The 22,501-nt window shown below is 43.1% G+C and overlaps 1 protein-coding gene across 1 annotated transcript in view; it reads right to left on the reverse strand.

Annotated features, from left to right (window-relative positions):
- ptprt (protein tyrosine phosphatase receptor type T) overlaps window positions 1-22,501 on the reverse strand; it is a gene marked incomplete at its 3' end in the record, with an annotated part of 280,480 nt that overhangs the window by 176,508 nt on the left and 81,471 nt on the right. The window contains exons 8-9 of the mRNA XM_083971093.1: window positions 5,046-5,161; window positions 4,134-4,314 (exon numbers count right to left, since the gene is read on the reverse strand). Of these exons, the coding sequence (XP_083827219.1) occupies window positions 4,134-4,314; window positions 5,046-5,161 (297 nt within the window). The remainder of the gene's footprint in view (window positions 1-4,133; window positions 4,315-5,045; window positions 5,162-22,501) is intronic.

Consider the following 22,501-nt stretch of genomic DNA (forward strand, 5'->3'; position numbering starts at 1 on the left):
TCCCTCACCAAATAAACGGTTAAAATGATTAATGGCCCCGTAAACAACTGCACTCCTGCAACTAGCTGCACTTTGATGAATTTTCCTTTTAGAGAAGTGACAGCTGTTGAGAAACAGATAATAAAAGCCGATGTCTCTGATTGTTGTTTTTCTTTTTCGTTATCTGAGAAAAGGCCCCACGCTCTGAAGATAAAAGGATTATTAAATCTCAATGACTGTGATTGTCCTCGCAGAGAGGGGAGGTTTTCTCCCTCTGATAGAAAACGTTGGCTGTTTAGAGGAATATAAACATGTCACAAATACAGAGGTTTAAGATCTGCCTTTTAATATTTAATATCAACTGTTTGACTTTGAGAAACTCTTAACCACTGATAGGATATCCAGATCAAAACAACATGAATTAAGCCATTATCAGCAGCTGTGGAAATAACAACCTATCGTTTGATGTTATTAGAGCTGGTTTAAAAAAAACACTTTAAAACAACTTTTTCTTTACCGCAAGAAAAACAGATTCTGAACACTGCAGAGAAACTCAACACACATTAATGCAGATGCAACACAACTGACTGATCACACAATGCAGCATTATCTGTGTAACTGGAGGGGTAAAAGGGGCTATGTTGTATACTGTTTACACATATACACAGTGTGCGATGTGTGTTTGTGTCGTTTTGTGCGTCTTCATGTCTGTTTTCCTGCAGCCGTCCATCCGTTCATAATGGCACAAGACAATTTGGAGCGACAAACAAACAAACATCCATGCAAACACACATATGCACGCACACACAGACCTGCCTAGGAGACAAATGTCATGTCCACTTATTGTACACACCAGCCTATTAACCTAACCACGACACACCTATTTGTCAGGTAGCTGTCAGGTCGGCTCAGCAGCGGCAGCAGCTTCAGGCCTTTATTTATCAGACGTGAGCAGAGGAGGTCGTGGAGGCGTCGCAGCAGCTCAGCTCCCTCACTCTGTTCATCTCCTCCTCTACCAGTCACATCAACAACTATTTGAAAACAGCAAATTAATTTCCTGCCTCGCATCTGATCCATCTATCAACAAACAATAAGCAGAGAGCAGAGAGTTTAAAGGTCCTGAGGGGTGTACTACGAATTGAGTTTAGTGTGTTATGGAGCTATGTTGAGTCTGAAGCCAGGATTTCCTGTATCACAAAGGTGGCTCTCTTTTAACCCGGCTAGATCACCATGGTAACTTATGCTTAGCTCATAACCAGGTCCCGACCAGGTTATGTAGTTTCATCCTAAAATCGGCTATAAAAGCGCCACTGTTTCACAATTTAACTTATTTCGATTTGGCGTCATCTTTACTTTGAAAGTCCAGTGGAGCTGGATTAGATTCAAGCATTTTGTGCGGAGGGAGAGGGTTTGGAGATCACGCTGATCCGCTTACTTTCTCTCTGAGCGTCTCCGCCTACAGATGTTCATCTGAGGGAATTATTATTTTTATTATCAAAACATACATTATCATGTTACCTTCAGAAATCTGAAAGTATGAGAGCAGATTGCAAGTGTATCCAGATGTGTCCAGGTGGTAACTGGTCTTCCAGTGTATGAACATCTGCCACCAGGTATGTGTAATGTGTTAGTTACTGTAGATGTTTCCACTGGTGTATCTCCAGCTGTGTCATCTTTCCTTTTTTGTTTTGAATGATTACTAAACAATACAGGTCTTGTACGTTTGAGAAACAGTAAATAGTTGTCAACACTGCCCCTGAGATGTCATTTGTTGTTTAAGGGCGGTGCATTCATGTTTTGAGAAACTGCCTGAAAGCCTGGGGCCCTCAGCTGTTGCCTGTTCAGAGGCTGCAGCCACAAGGAGCTTTAATGTCCTTTAAGATAAAACTTTAATCAATTTTTTTTAACACTCTGACATTTGAACTTCTTAAACACTCTGGGAGGAAATTAGCATTGTGGCGGCACTGCAGCAGCAGAACGAAAGCAAATCAGTTTGTGGAGTAAACATGAGAAATCTTAAACTTTTTACTAACCAAGATGGAAGTATAATTTCCTGAAATGACGACTGTGTTATATCAGCAGCGTTGGATGTTTCATAGTGAGACAACAGGGTTCGAGACTGAGCGTGACTGGGCAGGCTGTGAACGTGTGTGTGTGTGCGGGCGTTAATAGTCGGTAGGTAAAACAATTAAAAAGGACACAATTAGAACCAGAGAAGAATATGATTCTGTTATTGCTGCAATAAACTAAGAAAAATGAGTTGGTGCATGTGTGTGTGTGTGTGTGTGTGTGTGTGAGAGGGAGAGAGATGCAATTTAATATGTTAATTGCAAATTCCCCATTTTGCCCATTAACAGTGGATAAAATTTATTTCTATTTCATCAGCTACATTAAATAGTAAAAGGAAAAATCATATATATGTATATGTGTGTGTGTATGTGTGTAGCTGCTTCATTTGCAGGAGCCCCAGCTCCATAAAACCATTACCGTACAAACAGCAATTAGCCTCCATGTGAACAATTGCTGTTCTGTTCCCTAATTACTGAATTACAACCAGGAGATTAACGATGGTTAAATAAAAAACAATTAAGAACAAAACAATTACGTTTTAGTTTTTTTTTTGCTTCCCCCTCCCCCCCTCCAAAAGCCATCTCTGCTCCCCAGTTGTTTTTAAAGGGTTCAGACAACTTGACATCTGTGTGTGTGGGGTAAAGGTAGAATTTCAGGCAGAGATGTGATGTTCCCCAGAAGCTAAATTCAGAGGATATTAGTTATGAGATCAGGAGAAGAGTAGCGAGCCCTGAGGAGGGCGGGAAAGAGATGAGAGATTCTGGATCATTAGAAGGTTGTTTTTTTTTCTTATCCCGCTTATCAGGCGTCTCCTCTAATGGATTCAAGCGATTGCATTTTATGGCAGGCGTGTTGTTGAAATGTGAAGCAGCAGTGAATTATTAGTAGTAGCGGCTGGGGCAAACACTCTGTTCTGAATTAGTAGAACATGGAGCCTCTGGAAAGGAAACAGGGAGCTTAAAATGTTGTTTTGAAATCGTGTGAGCTGCCTGGGAGCATTCGAGTCTGAGGAGGACGTCGGTATGAGCCACAGCTCGTACTGCTCATGGCAGAATAACAGGACATTTCTGTTGATTAGAGCAATTTTGGATCAAACCAGTGTGATTATAGATGTGGTGCGTCTCCGAAGGCTTCCCTCTCTCATCCACAGCTTCAGCTGCTTCCTGTGGCTCAGTCAAGCTCAATTTCAACAAACACCACAGGGTAGAAAAATATCTAAACTCTGTGACCACTGGCGAATTTGCAAGAAATAACAGAGAACAGCTCTTAAAGCTGCATAGATATTTATATTCAATCTCAATGCAGTAAAAAAGGTAGATATGTATGTGTAGTGTGATTATAAAACGGGTCTGCGTTCTACAGTATATTAATACTGTGATACTGTAATGCACGCCTGATCCTGAAATCCAGCTGTCAGGACTTCTGTGACTTTGTGATGTCACAGCAAAGCTGTCAACAAGGCTCACCCACCCACCCACACCCACCATCCAACACTTGGATTTTGTTTCACTGAGGGTTTTACCTTAAATCTGCTACATTTTTTTGGATCCTTCACCAGTATCAGCAAATCAGAAGAGAGGCTACACCCATAGATGTTGCCTAGTAACAGAACCTAACATACTGTAGGTCATAGTAACCCGCTGCACATGTACTCATTTTTGATTGATGGTCTCGAGGTTTAGGGATCTTAACACCATTCCTCTAACACAGGGTAACTCAGGTTATAAGAAATAACCACCTGTTGTTTGTTAAAAACTTAAGTAACCAGTTTTCCCATAATATAAAACCTACATGCTAACAACTGCAAACAGGCCTAAACAGCTGAACCCATTTGAATGTCCATTGCTCAACACCCACTGCTCTGCTGTCCCAGAACCTGTCAATCATAGTGTGTGGGCTGGACACTGACGTCCTTATCATGTGCTCTCTGATGGAGGCGTCTGGGTTTATTCTGACCAACCTGCTGCTGCTGTTTTCAGATAAGAGTCATTTTCTGTGAGCCGGAGGGTTTATATTCTCCCTGGAGGCGTTCGCCGGACTTTGAGCTTCAGGTTGGACCAGTGTTGTGTCACGTCTTAACTCACCATCCTCCTCTGTCTGCTTGACGATCTCCTCGCTCTCCTTGCTGCCCTCAGGGTTGGCGAGCACCAGCCTCAATCTGACGGTGACGAAGGGCCTGAGCCCCCTCAGAGTGTAGTGAGACGATGTCTGGATCAACTCCTCCGCCACAAACTCCTGCTGGTTGAAAATGTACTGGTACTGCACCTGGAGGATGAGAGGGGGGTGTTAATTGAGTGCCTCTAAGATCTGTTACATCATTAGATTAGTGAGAGTAGATCTCTAACAATGATCACCTGCTGATCATTTAAATATGAAACTTATGAAGTACTTTGTGATCTACTGAAATTTGGGTCAGGAAGCCCTAATGCATCATAATGCATCATTGGTTTTAAGGTGGTTTTAGTTTTTTAAAAGTTGCATCTTGGACAGTCGGGCAGATCACGAAGCAATACAATGACTCAGAAGTTTCAGACACTGACTCAACCTGCTAAGATGCTAACAGCTAGTTAGCTAAAACCATTATCTATCTATCAGGCTGTAAGGCAGAGAACAAATGTGTTTATCCAGTTACCAAAGGCAAAGATAATGATTAATACACTAATACAAGCTTTAGGTTTAAGCACCCCTAAGATTTTTTGTTGTTGGTTTGTTTGTTTCATGTTAATATTTGATTCAGAAGCTGAAAAGTAAAAAGTCGTATTGGTGAGAAAACCTTCAGGTATTTGGAGGCCATTTTCAAACAGAGCTGAACTAAAGTCTGGAAGAGTTAAAATAGATGATAATACATGATACCTTAGAAAGCTTTGATAGTGCTGAGAAGAAAATTTCAGTGAACGTGTCATAATAATGAACTTGGCCTTCTACATGAAATGAGGTGCAGTTGTTGCAGCTGCCTCATGATGCAGGAGAATCATAACATGTGCAGCCGAGCGTACCGTCAGGTTGTAGCTGTGGCAGCGCGTCACCGCATAACCAAACGTCTCCCACTGTATGGTCAGCTGCCGAGCTCTGACGTCCACCACGTTCACGTTCTGGGGGCCGTGGACGGGATCTGAAGGAGGGACAGAGACAGAGACAGAGACAGAGACAGAGACAGGAGTCAGATCTTCAGCTCAGATACATAAGAAGCTGCTGACAGAGGAAAAGACACAACATAGGCTTTAACCTACAGGATCACATTTCCCAACTGCCACAGACATTTCCTCAGAGTTTACGCTTGATCACCATTGTGACAGTTTCTGCTGCAACTCAAGTTTACCACCAAACCTTTTATATTGTTCAAAGGAGTTACACAAGTCAAGGATTCATCATCATCTTTCATAAAAAGTGCCATGTGACAACAGAAGCTGCCTGACATTCACCAAACAACCTGTGATTGAAAGTGATATTAAAATTAAATTATATGTTCAGTCAGTCGTGGTCGGTTCATCTCACTTCCAGCTACAGGAGCAGAGTTTTCTGTAATTGTGCTTACAGTATTTATTCACTGACGGTAATTCAGTTCAGGACAGGACCATATGCGAGGCTGTGACTCTGACAGGACATGAAGGCTGTGAACCGGTTCAGAGGCTCCGACCTGCGATGTATTAGTAACAGGACGCTCGTTGTGTCTGACCACTGGGCCACGCTGTGTCACAACAGAGGAGGCACGATTCACAAGCCAGAGATCAGCACAGACGTATTGATCTGCAGACAGTTGGACTGGTTATTACTGCCTGTCCCATATGTCACACACACAAACACGCACACACACACACACAAACACGCACACACACACGCACACACACACACACACACACACACACACACACACACACACACACACACACACACACACACACACACACACACACACACACACACACACACACACACACACACACACACACACACACACAGGGCCATATGCTGGCTTCTCAGGTTTGCTCACTAACAGCCTGCTCAGACTGAACTCTCTGTTGCTGCCCAATTAGATTCAATCGGCTGAACAGGTCAGTGTGTGTGTGTGTGTGTGTGTGTGTGTGTGTGTGTGTGTGTGTGTGTGTGTGTGTGTGTGTGTGTGTGTGTGTGTGTGTGTGTGTGTGTGTGTGTGTGTGTGTGTGTGTTATGTCAGTGAAGTTTCATCTAATGAATTTGAGGAGGGATCTTTTCTATTGTATTCTCTTCTTTTTAATCCTGTAGAAGTGAGTGAAGTTTCAGGATTTAACCCTACAAGTTATCATTTAAATTTAACAGCATCAATAATAATGAATGAATAAATAAATAAATAATCACCTATTCTCCAGGCTGAGTTTTCTTTCATGAACATAAAAAACATTTTACTTCAGAGTAATTTGAAATTCTATTACTGTCTAATTTCAGACTCTGTCCGTCTGAATGGTTTGCATCATTTTTTATTTCGTTTTTATTCTGTCACAATGCAGCAAAATCAATTCAATTCAGTTAAAAATGTATGTTCATTCCTCTGGGACGACGGGTCATTATGGGTTATTATAAACGGCTGTTTGAGTTTGGAAGAGCCAAACAAAGTGACGCCTCCAATAGTAATTAACCAGGCTTAGATTTAACCCTTCATTTAACCCCCGACAACTGAATGAGGACATTTAAGTGCATTATGGGATTGTTGAAACAAGCTACTTACAGTTAACGTAAAATCAGACTAATGAGGTAAGATTAGACAACGGCAGCATGGATAAGCCATCAGAGATAGCAGACCTGTGTGTGTGTGTGTGTTTATGTGAGCAGCCCCTCTCCCCACCCCGGTGCTTCATGGCTTCAAGAGTCTGAATTTCTTCTTAAAAGGCTGAACCCTATTAAGTAATCTGCTGTTCCTGGGATTGCCGATTTTATGGCAGAATCCCGACAGATGGACAGAATGTCGACAGACAGTCTCTGTGATGCAGCTGTTAATATGATCAATGTGTTTCTGATTGTCTGCTATGTGCAGAAGACACTGATGGACGAGTTGTCTGATGCCAGATTTATGTTCAATATTGATAAGAAGTGAGTGGCGAGGTCATGCAGGGTGAGCTTCTGTGGAGCCCTTTCCATTATCTGATGATGAAAACAGCAGAAGCCTCGATTGCAGAGACCACGCTTCTGATTTCAGGGTGAAAAGATCAAATGTAATTAATAGCTACTGGACAATAATGATGTGTTTGAGTTAAACAAGCTGGACAAAGCTACAGGATGAAATCTATCCTGGGTGCAACTTGTCTCCAACCCATCGTGGAATGGCTTCAGCGCAGATATGTGAGTTACTAACTGGACTCAAACTCCTAAATCAATCATGAAAACGCAGCAGCTTCCTGATTAGGCGTTCAAACGTTTAAGAGTGAGATCCTATTTTCAGTGAGAACAAATGTGAACGAACCTGTAATTATGCATACTTAAACAGATCAAGTGATGTACCTGTAATGAACACGCACGCCGAGATTCCTCAATTAGAGAGACATAATCACTCATCACTAAGTCGAGCAGAGAGAATTAAATCACCAGTTTTCCCCAAGAAAAGCAATAAATCAAAGCTGCTTGAGTTTCTGCAAATACTTAAACCATGTTAGTGAAATCACATTTAGGCTACACTCTGAGGTCTGGAGAGAGGAACAGGCCAAAAACAACAGCAACCAAAACAACCCCCCCCACCCCACCCCACAACCCCTCCTCCTCGCCAGCCATCGCCCACTTAATCCCATTGTCTATGAGTCGGGGATGACGGCGGCTAATCTTTCAGATAATCTGACTGCAGATCAGTCGGAGCCCCTCTAAACAGATTGTTAATTTCTGTTTGGGAAAACACAGGTAGCAGGGGATGGCGGGGGGGGGGGGGGGGCAAAATCAACGAAATGAAAAAGAACGAGAGGCAGAGCTTCGTAGCAGCAAAATGACGTTATACGTTGAATAAGTCATCGGTCCTGCTGTTCAGTCGGAGCGCAAATTTAGTTTGGAGATCATCTGACTCTCAGCTTCTATACAAACACATTCCCAACTGTAGATGGAGAAACAGACAAAAAATAAATAACAGAAAAAAACAGCTGGAGTTGAATTGAGTAGGATAGAGAGAGTGTATAAGTGAGAGAGAGAAGGAGGGGAGGTTATTTGAATTATAACTTTGTTTACATCGTTAAGTCAATGATGCCGTCTCCCAAGCCGCCCTCGGTCATGACAAATACCAGATTTGCCACATCATCCATCTGATTTATCCTCTCTTCCTCTCACCCCTCTGCTATTTCCCTCCATCAGCATCCCTCCATCTATTTCCCATCTCTCCGCTGCATCAGAGCTGCTCTGCCAAACCCACGTCCACACATCACAGACCGTTCAGAATGAGAGGGTAAGATTGTTGGTTGATGTATGGATGAATGGAAAGAAAAGAGAGTCTGGTCTGTGTGTGTGTGTGTGTGTGTGTCTCTGTGTGTGTGTGTGCAGAAGGAGCCATTGTACCTCCAGGGGGGGCAGTGGCACCATCATTAATCAGGATGGGTCGGGGGTCGATGTGTGTACCATCCCACACTGTGAGAGGTCACTGTGCTGGTGTACGACATGACAAGGCCCAACACTGAGGCCCACTGCAGCCAGACGCCCCCCCCCCCCCACCCCCCCGCCCTAAGGTGGAGCAGGGGACACAGTTGGTCCTTGGTCTCAATCAAAAGAACGACAGAGCCGAGTGGCTTAAGTCACAACAACAACGTCACCAACCACAACCAGCACTTCACCACCTGCTGGTCCAGACTGTTGCTCTGCTGCAATGAAGGGTCAACAAGGTAGCTATTGACAACAACAATACAACCCACACTGCAGTGTGCTGGACCTTGGTTGTCATGGTGACAAAATGGCATCACCTTCCATATCGCATTCACTGGCAGCCCCTACATGAGCAACTCGTATGAGATATGGACTCTGGAGATGGGTGGTTTTAGTCACGTATGGCTACAAAATTTCCAATCTGGCTGTTTGAATTTTGCATCTAATGTTTGCACCACAGATGTGAAGCCATCTCTCTCTGTCACTGTTTCCTGAGCACCTCATGTATGGCGCGAACTCCCTGGTGAGATCTTTCTGTGGTTTTGGGACGTGCTCCAGTGGTGCAACATTGTGCTGGTTTTGGCTCAGGTGCAGTACCTTTATTAACCTATAGCTATACTGAAGTAGCTACTTTTGGCACAACATCACCAAATGTTACTGGAAAGTTGTGCCTTTTACAGTACCACACACCTTACATTAAGGCAGCAGAGTGTATAACTTTTACTTTTTGATATGCTACAAAATCTAGCAACTGTTCAGACTCCATCTGAAGCCATATTATTTACAAAGAGTCTCTTAGGTCTATCTATAAAGGCCCTACCTAACTAACCCCATTACATCAGTGATGACTATGCCTGCAATGAATCTTGTGTTTCATATGAACCTGTGTTGAATTTTGTGTAAACAGAAATGGGACGAATCAGGTAGAAACTGGCTCAGTGTGAATGAGCCGTGGACATATGTGAGTTCAGTGGATAAATTACTCCAGCGTCAGGACACTGACTGAAGAGCGGGAGATGGAGCATTATTCAGCTGAGAGCTAACACCCATGGCTAAAAGTATAATAACCAAATCCAGGTCTTTTAGCACTGGGATCCACTTTTCATTCCACTTTTCTACGACTTCAGGCCGAACTGTCTGCTATTACCTCCAGTACGTTGGCTAACGAGCATCTGTGCCGATACGATGTTGTGACTCCCTCCTGATTTGACCCAAGGAAGAGATAAAGTTGTTTTGCCTGCCTTTGAAAGTACTTAAGGGTCTATTGGATGTTTTGGCAGGTAGATATCTAGTTCAGGCGAGAGCCTAGTGAGGCATTGTGTTTTGGGATGCCTTCCTGAATCTGATGAATGAGCAGCAGAAATGGAGCCATTAATCCAGAGACTTTAGGGAGCCGTTCCAGGGAGGAGAGGGAGGGGAGGAAAAGGAGGAGTGGAAATCAATCTTGTTGCCTCCCTACGCTCCCCATCCTCTTTTATGTTGCTCTCCTGCTCCTTTTGTTTTTGTCTAATCCTTCCTCATCTTTTCATTTTTTTTATCTTGTTTTCCTTTGCTGCCATTAATACCTCTTTTCATAATGTCTTCTCTTCTCTCTGTCGGTCTGTTTTATCTCATCTCTCATCAGCTCACATTTATCCCTCCTTTGCCCTTTTCCCATCTGCCTCTTCTGCTCATTTTCCACCTCAGTCATTCACTTATCTCGTTTTTTCCCTCCTATTTCTCCACTTTTAAATTCTAAATTCCCATTTTTTCATCTTAAACTGAAGCTGCTCTACGGCATTAGAACCCACTGCCTGTCAAACAAATTAGAAAAACCCCTCTGGTAAAACTTGATGCCATGTTGAAACTTTATTGACAATCTCAGACTAGCTGGGGGTTTTCTTGTCTAGACGACTGATCAAAATGTCGTGACGATGATTAAAAAAACCTCTCTGTGTTGTTGTGGAGGAAAAAGCTGATTTTATTTCCCTCTGAGACACTGGTTTGCAATCTGAGCTCTCATTTGTTGAGCCATTTAATCACGATTCCCCGAATGAGCCCTCGTTTATGTTACAGCCCAGCTCGTTTGGGGCAGAGGGAAGCTGTGTAAGACTAGGTGCATTTGGTAAAATAAAGTTCTTCATTTGCAGGCAGCTTCAGTAATTGACACAAACAAACAGCTAGGAGGGAAAACAGCAAGAGAGCCGAAGCGCAAATCAAAGAAATAAATAAACCACAAGGGAACTCGTAGAGTTAGAGCTGAATGGAAACAATAATGGCTGAGCTGAGAATCCCTATGCAATCAGTGTAGTACATTGTATATTTATTTTGTACAACTCCAAAGCTAAAGAGTGTAGCAAGAAGGAATGATGGTGGAAGGTGTGGAAGAAAAAAAAGAAACTAAGGTTTCTGGCTAAAGTGGTGCAACAGTTGTAGTAGACACAAAAACTTTACTGGAGCGAGTGTTTCAGCTTGTGGCCCTCAACCTTGGGACGACCTTTTGGGCTGCAGCAAAGGGAATATATACTGTAGCACTCATTGATGCTTTCAGAGATTATGGCCTCATATTTTTCGAGAGATGAGCATGTTAGAAAGCAACATGGTGGTGCAGTGGTTAGAGCTGGCGCCTCACAGCAAGATGGTTCTCCTTGACATCTTCTCCCTGTGCCTGTGCGGTTTCTCTCCACATTCTCCAGCTTCCTCCCACCGTCCAAACACATACTATGGTTGATTGGTGACTCTAAATTACTTGCAGGTGTGAATATGAGTGTGTGAATTTGTATGTTTCTATGTTGGCGCTATGATAGAGTGGTGACCTGTCCAGTTGTACCTTGCCCTCACCTTACAGTATGTCAGCTGGGATTGTCCTCAGCCCCACAGATGAGTGGGATAGACTATGAATGGATGGAGAGACTGGACAAATCAGGAGTTGTTGTACAGTGTGATACTGCACAGAAAATTTTGCTGCATGGTCTCCAATCCAAATATTCTTTTAGTGTGTTGTTGTTGTTGTTAAACAGCAGCTGCTATGGTGTGATGTGTTTCCCTCTTCCTACTGTAATACGACAGTCACACAGGAGCGCTGGGGAGATCGAACCAGGAGAAGCACGTCGATGTGTCCTTGGTTCATCACATGTTGCTTTTTCATCAATTTAAAGTCCACAGAAGAATTTGCTCCACATCCGACAGGTGATTTTCTACAGCTGAATGAGGGACGTCCAAGGCTTTTGTGCTCTGATGCTCCGACCGCTCTCCACCACCAGTGTCAACTAGAAGCAGACGTTCTTTAAGACACACTCATCATCGGCCTTGCCCTCGCGACCCCGCACTTTATGCCTGATTCTGTTCTGATTGTGTTGACAGAATAGAAGCATGTGTCTTTGTCTCTGTGGCCTCTGATACCTGAGGTGCTCTCTACCTGTCTCCAGCTTCCTGTGATTTCACCCGTTTCTGTTTCCACAATGAACAAATAGGCAACAAAATAAGAGTAAAGGAAGAGAGAGAGGCACTGGGACCGTGTGTGTATGTGTGTCTGTGTATGTGAGTATGTGGGGGGAATTACATACTTCTAAAGATACACTGGCCAAAGGCTAGAAATACAATTAATACTAGAGATCCTGACAGCTCCCACAGCTACAACACACACATACACGCACGCACAAACACACACACACACACATCCCTGAGGCTCATATATCTTCAGAATTAGCTGTGTGGCCGTTGATATGTTGCAGAGGTTGCACTTTTAATCTGCATCCTCACACCAAGAAATAACAGTCTAACCTCTATCTCTCTCTACACACACACACACACACACACGCAAACAAGCAAGATCAGATGAAAACCCTCACAGGGTCTCTTGCCCTCTAGTGTGTTTGTGAAACAGGCAGAGTGTGTGTTAGTGATACGACCGTAGCTAGCACGTAGAAACACACACACACACTCTCTGTCTTCACTTAAAGACATTGTCAGATTCACCTCATTAATAACAATAAAAGTGAAGTGTGTGATATTTTGCCAGTGAAGCAGCTCAACAGCCTCATCATCAAATCATCAGCCTCTTAATCATGACAGCTTTAAGAATGTCATTAATTTGCCTCATTGCCTCATACACGCACACACACATGTACAGAGAGAGGACAACTTTTCAGATTGGACAAGCACGCTTGCTTCAGTCTGCACATGTACAGTGACACACAGCAAAAGAAACATGTAAAAACATACAAAGAAACAAAGACACACACACACACACACACACACACACACACAAAAGCAGCTGCAGACAGGGCGACACCCTGGAGCTTCGTGACTTGGATAGATTGGATTAAATCGACTAGTAGCAGATGCCTTTTAGTGGATTTTAATTACGTCTCCCTGCATGAAGGCAGCGACTGAGAGTTAAACCATAACTCATGTTGTCTGAGCGACTTCCTTTAAACTCTGGAGCTACGCTTATAAAACCCTCCACTAGCTCTCTGAGGTAACCTGTGACCTTTAAGACACAGAAAAAAACAACTTCATCCAGGCTTTCAGTTTCACCGCTCTATTCAGAGTTTCTTTGTGCTGTGGATTCACAAACATCACCTTTTAATTATATTTGTTAAAGATCACTGAGACATATTTTACTTTGGGTTTTCTTTGGCCCTTATTTTAGGTGTGCAGGTTGACAGAGACTGAGCTGCTGCATGCAATCATGCAGTCCCGAACATATTCATTCGTATTCCAAGAAAAAAACAGAGATGGACCTATACTGACTAACCCTAACCCCGAATCTTCTTTGCTGTGAAGGGTTAGCGTTAACTGGCAACAAATGGAAGCTAAATATCAGTTTGGCAGCATTTACATTTGAAATACACACTTTCCTCACATCTCCACTATAAAACATGATATCACATCTTTAGCAGTTGTGCAGCGTGTTCCCCAGTCAGCGCTACAACATTTCGGCAGGACAGACGGACACAGACTGAGTGTGCGTTCTGAGTGTGTGTGTGTGTGTTTGTGTGTGTGCAGCGAGTCGAGGAATGCTCAGAGCCAGAAGACGCACTAATGTAATTCGAAATGGAACAGAAAAGAAATCTATTTTAAATCCCAATTTATTAATACCACATCTGCCCACAGGCAGGGAGGGGGACAATTGAGTTGGAAAAATGTGGAGAGCTATGGGGGGCGTACTCTAGAGAGGGAGGAGGGTCTCATTTATGGGAGCGAGAGATGGAGATAGAGCCAAAAAAAGACAGAGATAGAAGAAAGGGAAACAAAGGAGGAAAGAAAAAGGAGATACAAAAGAACAAATACACGAGAGAGATGTACAAAACAAGAGGATAAAAGAAAGAAAAGGGGAGGAAAAGACAGGCAGAGCGCGACAGAGAAGAAGAGACAGAAACAGAGAGCCGGAGGGGACGAGGGGAAGATTTAAAGCAGCGATATAATGAACCAATTGATGGCGAGGCCTGGGGTTAAGCACCTGAAGCCAGCCAGTAATTGGCTGAGAATGGCAGAGAGACAGACAGAGAGATACAGGCTGCGACCTGGAGGGAGGAAGGGGAGCGACGGAGGCGGGGAGAAGGAGGGAGGTCCCGAACATATTCATCATCCTGAACATATTCATCTTCAGATAAAAAATGTCATTGTTGGCTGGGAAGTGGTGGAAGGAGGGAAACGCTGGAGGAGCCGCGATAAAAGCTGGAACACGGCTCCTCGTTACAATAATGTCACTCAGCCAATTATATCCCAACAGTCAGATTAAATTATGAAAGAAAAATGTCTTTTACTTCAAAAGCCATTTGATTTTCATCATGCTGTGTGATGATACCTCCACTGGGTCTGTGTTAGGAATTATCTTTGACGATGGAGATCTATCTTTTTTTCTTCTTCTTTTTTTTAAAACCCTCTCCCTTGATCACTAAAGCTGGATCGCTCACAGCGGTTTTCAGAGCTTTGAACCAAAATAAAAATCATATTCATAAACTCCTGTGTTTTTTCTTTTTTTTTTCTTTTTTCAGAGACCAAAATTATTGATGAATCCCCTGTTGATCTTGTGTTCCAGGTTTAACATTCACTTTATTGCCACAATATCATCTTCTTATCCCAGGTCATGTTGCCATGGCAGCAGACCAATCAAAGTCTTTCAAACATCACTCTCTTCAGAAAAGTTCTCCATCTCCTCTTGGTTGATTTTCAGTCCAGTTAGCGTTGTTTCTTGTGACTCTCGCTGTGTTCAGCCATAATATGCTGCTATAGGGCAATTCCATCTTCCTTTGTGATTATAAGTGTTGAATGCTGTTATTTGTGGTTTCAGGTTTCTACAAGTGCTGTTGCCAGAGAGCCACGGGAGCGGCTGCATCACTCTGACCGCTGGTTACCAATAAATGGCACCTACAAATGAGTTTGTTTGTGAGCAAAACGCCAGTGTGGCAATAAAAGAAGACATTGAAAGTCACTGGATTGCTGTTTTTGGATCCTGACTCATTCACAGACCAGATGAGATGTGATCTCTCTAGTGTATTCTTGGCCTCCTCCCAGCTGGAAGACTCTGGAGGTCCTACAACAGGAGGTGGTTCCTCCAGATGTCAGAGCTCCTATCCCTGTCTCTACGGCTGAGTCAAGACACCCCACAGAAGAAACTCATCATCCATAATCTCATTCTTTTGGTCACAACCTGGAACACATGACTACAGGTGAAGGTTGCCTTTTCCTTAACGGACCTATTATGGTATGTCTTGCATGAAACATTATAAAGTTGCTGCTATTGTTTCAGTAGCTGCTCTTCTTTTTGTATCTTCCTCCTGGTTCAGTTAGTGGCCATGTTTGAGAGCTGCTGACGCCTCCCGGTCAGTCATTCTCGTTAGCTGTTGAGGGTATTTCAGTAAGAGGCCGCTGATCTGGAATCATAAATCTCTCTGTGAATAAGTCCCAGAGATCCTTTAACTCCTTCACTTGAGGCAGTAGGTCACCCAGAGGGAGCAGTCCACCACTTTCCAGCTGAGATTTTTAATAGTGAACTGTATCTAATGAAGAGCTTAAAGGCCAAGAAGCATATAATCACCAAGAGGCATTTACCAAGAGGAGGCAATTAGCAGCCCTGATGAGGGGAGTCTCTGTGTGCTCTGTTTCAGATCGCCACCTATTCTGACTTGGATGTTTGGGACCAGAGTGGATCAGGGGAGAGGTAGGGGGACCATCCGTTTGAGACCCCTCTTTACTTCAAACAGACAGATGGTGTTTTCATTGGGTTATAGTTTCATTAGAATCAGTAAAGGGAAGAATTTGAATTGGTTCTGTAAGTCTCATATTTTCCTGTTATTTCAACAAAGACCGTGAAAAATTATGAGTGAACTGTGGCACGAGTGTCAAATATAAGAAACATAAATGTAAATAAAAAAATATTTTTTGCATATAAACATTTCTGACTTGTTTTTCATTGCTGTACAGTTTTAACTCATTGGTTTCTTGCCATTATTCAACAGTGCTGTCCAGTGCAGTGGTTTGTCTGTGACTCTGCATTGTTAGTATTCAGCGCTACACATCAGGAGAGTCAACATTTTTATGTCTTGAAGCAGGAATTCACTGATTCTCTAATATCAACAACACAGACGTCTTTGATAAAATTCCCTCCTGCTTTAATTGCAATCACCACTAACGGCTGATGTGATCATATTTTCCCTCTGAAGTTCAGACTTGACATGTTGCTTGACAACACTGCAGAACCTGTGTGAACAGTTTGGCTGGAGTGGAGTGTGCATGAGGCCACGCTGCTTTTAATGACTTATTTATTCGGTCTCTTGTTTGCATGTCTGCAGATCGAAGAGACAAGAGGAGAGGACGTCTTTGGCTTTGTGCTGAGACGCCTCTTTCCAAATGTCACCACATCGAGTGAGTGTCGTATAATATACCTACTGTGTCTCTGTCTGTGTGTGGACAAATACACACCTGTGTGTGTAAGTGTGTGTTGCTGGGTCTTAAACCAAGACACCACATGACCATTAGAGTCTTTGTGCAGTTACGCCTGCGTGTTTGTTTCTGTGTGTGTGACACTGATTTCTGGCCTAATGGGGGAGTATTGACGGGCTTCCCATGATACAGCTTCCCTCAGCTGGAGGCACAGACAGCAGAGTGTGCTTTATTGAATCCTGCTTCTTCTCAAGAAAAACAAGAGGCAGGAAGGAAGGAAGAAAGAAAGAAAGAAAGAAAGAAAGAAAGAAAGAAAGAAAGAAAGAAAGAAAGAAAGAAAGAAAGAAAGAAAGAAAGACCTGGCTAGGATTCTTTTGTTCAATGCCTCTTGACTTTAGAAGTTGTGGTTTTGAAGATAAGATGAATTTGTTTGGTTTATTATCAAATTAATGTCACATGATTTAGATATTATTACTAATATACTAATATATGTACTTATAGGTTAGAAATAGTTTTGAGGCCAGGTCTGTCACTTTCTGGTGTCCGCAGAAAGACTTCTGTTGTTTTTTTAAAGTGCATGTGTTGTCAAATTGATGAAGTTGTTGGCTTTACAGGTGTTTTCTTTAGCTGCAGCGAGTTGTGCTCTCAGGGCCACCGTAGTTCTATTTGTCATGTTTAAAGATAAATGAAACGCATCATAATGTAACCAACATCTGTGCTGTGTGTAACTGTGATTCCAGCACTTCCAGAAGGCGTCAGACCAACTGATGCCAAGTCATGGGAGGTGATAGAATGATTAAGGAGACGATGGGATGAAGGTGAACACAGTGGAAATGAAGAGGGAAAGGGGGATACAATAGAGACACTGACAGAAGGAAGTTTACTGAAATAAAATTCCCAAATGAAAACTCCCCACATGTTCATCATAACCTTGTTGAAGGTCCTGCAGTCAGATCTCCATCTGACGGACCAGAGGCACTTTGAAGCCTCACAACACATGCAAATCCCGACCTCCACTATCACTGCTGATGAATGAATATGGCCTGTTTGTATTGTTGAAACGCCTTCATGCGCTTCCGCACAGCTCTCATCAGCCGGGCTTTCATCCACAACGAGATGTGGGGGCTTGGGTTCGTTTATCAGCCACTGATCTCAAATCAGAGGGGAAAAAACCTAAACTCAGTTGGCAGATTTAAAAAAAAGAAGAGGAAAAAAAGCACTTCTCTCAGCGAGTTCAGAGGAATAAAGAAACACAGAGCAAACAGTGACAATGTCCATCTCTCACTTTATCTGTGTCTTTCCCACTATGTACAGTAATGCATCACCTCCTTGGTACTATTTGACATTTTCTCCTCCTTTTTCTCTCCATTCCCCCACTCCAATTGTCTTTGTTTTTCTTTCTCTAATGATTTTTTTATTTTTCCCCCACTTTCTCCCTAATTTACATGCTCCTCATCTACCACGAGCACTCCCCCTCCTCCTACCTCCCCTACAGCTCTCATCAGTTTAGTGGGAAACTGGGCAAAGACTAGAGGAGGTCACTAGAGTCTGCTGGCTACTCTTAATGAGCTCAACACACACACACACGCCGCGCGCACACACAATCTGTCTTTTATTGCCTCTTGTTATCTGCTCTGGTGAATGAATCCCATTCACTTCAGCTTTATTGGTAAGATAGAGCGTGTAATGTGTGTGTGTGTCCACCTACATACTCACAGTAATTAGTGTGACAGACAGATGCAGTCGAGTGTGGAGCACTCTTCTAATGTCAGCCAGATTACCTGAGTAGGGTGTGTGTGTGTGTGGCAACAAACAAACCGCTGTTGCATTGATCACCTGCACGTGTGTGTGTGTGTGTGTGTGTGTGTGTGTGTGTGTGTGTGTGTGTGCACGTGCCTCCATGAACAGACTGATTCTGAACTCCTTTCTTCTCTTATCTTCTCATCATATTTTATTCTTTCTCAGTCTTTTTGTTGCTAATTTCAATTTCAATTTTAGATTTGAAACATTTGATTTATGAAAAGAGTTGTGACAGTTGTCACTGTTGTTGTGACACTGTTCTTTGACATATAGCAATTTAATTATACATTGATTAATGTTGCAAAAATCTTATCGCTGACTGAGTGCATTAATGTGCTGCCAGAGCTGCCGTTGAGGATTAACCGTGAGGTCGTCCATCAAGTCTCAGGCTGATGGCTGAAGGCTCTGGATGAAGAAGAGACCAGTCAGGTTCCTTCACAACACACTCAGAGAACTTGATCCCCAAACCACAGAGTTGGAAACATTGTGAATATAAGAAAATGCAGTGAAGAGACTTTTATTCTGAAGGAGCTCAGGTCTTTTCTTTTCTCTCTCACAGTTACATTCATCCCAATTGTCCTTTCTCTCTCTCACTTGCTCTCTCCCTCTGATTCAACTCTCTCTCTCTCTCACACACACACACACACACACCCACACACACAGGTTATCACAGACAAATGGTATTCATGCTCAGTGTGTGTGAGGAGAGAGACGATGGGCTGAGGGATAGGGCAACCACACACACACAGAGTCACAAGAGCCCAGTAAATCGACGGTAATCAACACATGCACACACACACAACAACAAACACTCCCAGATGAAGACACCGTGGCTGTTATTGCTGCGCCTTCTGATGAGATGAGGAAGTTGAGAAAGCAATCAGCCTTCTGCCTCTGAATCAATCTCTCTTACACACACACACACGCAGCAAAATCACACACAAATATTCAGCCCATCACTGCCTCAGTGTGGAGTTGGTTTGTGTGTGTGTGTTTGTGTCTTTCTCTGCTGAAAACTGCCATGCAGTAATGACTGCTCTCACTGGGGATCAGACAGCGTGGATTCCTGCCTTCCACCTCCACCTCAGTGTGTGTGTGTGTTGACAAACCCCCCTGTGTGCACATTTATTAGCCCAGAGATTGAAGCAGTGGGCGTTCGAGTGGGGAGAGGGAGAGTAAGCAGCCGAATCATTTCTCTCTATTATTTTGACATGTTTCTTACAGTTTATTGTAATTTACTGCAAAACACTTCTGCGATGGTGTTAATTTGTTGGACAGACGCACAAATAAATCACACTAGGACAAAAGTTAGACAGAGGCGGAGGGGTGAAAAGGGTTGTTAGGCTGAAGATGTATAAACTTAAGGAGTAGTTCACTCTCAGGATGTAGGTTTGGATATGGACAGCAGGGACGTTCAAGTCTTCCCATTGAGATGCAAACAAGTAGAGAAACTGTATTGTTACAGATGACTTCCTGTTCTTCCTCTAATTTCCTGTCGCCCTTGCCAATGGGTTTTGTGTTATGTCTCCAAGATAGAGTCATCAGGGGCTTCTTCGCCTCCACAGTGTAGCAGGTGGTGAACTATCCAACAGTTCAGTGTCAGATCATTGACGTTGATGTATCACTGGATCAGCTGCATGTTACTGGTGGAGCTGGTTTTACATGTGAAATCACTGGAGGGAACTGTAGCATACTTTCAAAGGTCCCAGGTAGGTCCCAGGAAACAAGGAGAAAACACTCAAATAAAGACACCTCAATTTAGGTCTAGGTCTTTTTCTCTAGGTAGATCTTGACTTTGCAGGCTGAGGTCACAGATATTTGGCTTAATAAAAGAATGGTGATCACTCTAATTATCCCCAGTAGCTCATTATAAACTTGACTCTGGACTACGAGGAAACATCTATGGCTGGAGCTCTATGAGCTGCCTCCTCACTGCCTCTGAAATATACAAGTTGATGAGAAGATGAAATTAAAAGTGTTGTTTTTTATTCCTTTCACAAGTCACTTGATTTATTTCAATCTTTCAAATCAATGTCATTTCTTTCACATAACAGTGAATCTTATAACCAGACTCTACAGAAACCGCTGGGTGTATATTTATAAATATATATAACACTTGAATAATGAAGCTGGTATATGACTTTATCTAAGTTGTTGTTTACTCCCAGACTGGTCTCTGCGTTATTGCTGCGGCTTATTGCAGCATCTCCAGCTGTGAGGAGTCTGCTCTCTGTTTCTCCATCTTTCTGTTTCTTTCTTTTCAGCTCCACACGCCAACCCCACCTGCCCCCTACTGGATCTCCCCCTGCGTGACCCCGGCCACAGTGAGAGCACAGATATGATGGAGGTTCAAAGATAGCTGTCTGCATCATGTAGAGCGTCCGCTGTGTGGGAACCAGAAATTAAAGCAGCTTGAAATTTCCAATAATACTTTAACCCTTCAGCCAAAGCTGATAGAGCTGGGATTTCTTTCTTTCTTTCTTGGCTTTTTTTCATTACAGCAGAGGCCTGAGGGAGAGGTTATAATGGGAGATGAAAGAGAGAAAGAGACTTATACCTATGAGCTGTCCACTGATACTGTCAAAAGACTGTTTGCCCTCTCTCTGAAGAGAAGAGAAAAAATGAAATCCTGAAAATGTCTACGTGCAACTTATCTATAGATCTACACGTTGATATCCACCTTTATAGTGTACGGAGCTTTAATATAAACAGATTAGGGAGACACAATTGTTTTGCTTAAATATTAAAAATCCATCTGTGACTGCAACAGATCTGGTGGTCCGACTGGACAGAGTGGTTCGGGTAGTTTGCGGTACTTTCCTAAAATGACGGCTGGAAGCAGGAAGTGAAGACCGTAGATATGAGTGGTGAAAGCCGAGGTGTGTTTGTGCATGAAATACGGCACGAAGGCCACATCTATAAACAGCGTGATTTAATGCCCAACAGCCGGATCTCTGTCAGATGATTCCTGATCAGCGGCTCTGATGCATCTCGTCCCTTTCCTGCATCCATCAAGTCCTGTCTCGGAGCAGAGGGGGTGGGCGCCATGCATCACGCCAGGTGAGAGGGTGTGTGTGTGCACATCTGTGAGGCCTGAGTGTGTGTGAGTCTTTTCAGATGGCTCTCAATTGCTGCCACACACACACTTTTTATAGCTTGATCAAATTTTAATTGACAAACTAATGATACACAAAGTGTGGATTGTTTTTTTTTCTTCTCACTCAGCAACAACTAACAAACCAGGTGACCCCTCTCCTCCTCCGCTCACACCTCTCCCTCTTCTCTCCATCACACCCCTCTTTTCATTACTCTCACCCACACTTCATCTTGCAGAGTTTTCTTTTTATCAATTTCCCAGTCTTTTTTTTTCTATTTCTTCTTCTTTTCTTCCCTCTTTCTCTCTCTCTTTCTGTCAACACACAACCTCCTCATATTTCTCTTCCTACTTGCCGACTCCATCAAGTAGACCCTCATTAAGCACCAATCAACAAGACGGCAAACTCACAATCACCAAGGCAACGCATTACCACCTTGACCTGCCGCCGTGAAGACGAAGCGATCAAGCCTCTGCGATTCTCATTATTGTTAGCATCATTGTTTGATTGTGATTTTGTGTGTGTAAGTGCATGTTGCTGAGCCTCTCCAACAGTTATTTGTGGCACAACGAGAGCTATGTGCCGATGTCAAGATGGCTGCAATCAGCCGCCGGTTGAGAAAAGGTCATGACTGAGGAGCAGGAGTGGGCTTGGAGCCATATGAGTGGCCGTTACCTTAAAATACTGCAGCATTTTTTCCTCATTAGTTCTCTTGTTGTTGTTGTTGATGACAAAGAAAAGATGAAAGATAATTAAGTCATTTTTACTTTAAATGAACTCATCAGTTTATATGGCTGCTGTTTGTAATCTTATCACATCGGGAAGTTATAGAGAAATTAAAAACTCTCATTTTAATCTTCTCTAAAGATGTTTGTCAGATCCTGGTATATCATCTAATTAACCATCAGTCAACTGAGACCATTATCTTCCAGGCTTACAGATATGACACACTCTGCTTTAGGTCACTTCCTCCTTTTGTGCTTTGACTTGAAAATAGCAGCGTGTGACAGAGTGAGTGACAGTAAGAGCTCGTCAGATCAGACGCTTCGTTGAACGTGATTAAACTTGACACTGACGTGGTTGGCGATTCAGAGATAACCGTC

The sequence above is a fragment of the Trachurus trachurus genome (genome assembly GCF_905171665.1).
Source record: "Trachurus trachurus genome assembly, chromosome: 5".
Lineage (NCBI taxonomy): Eukaryota > Metazoa > Chordata > Actinopteri > Carangiformes > Carangidae > Trachurus > Trachurus trachurus.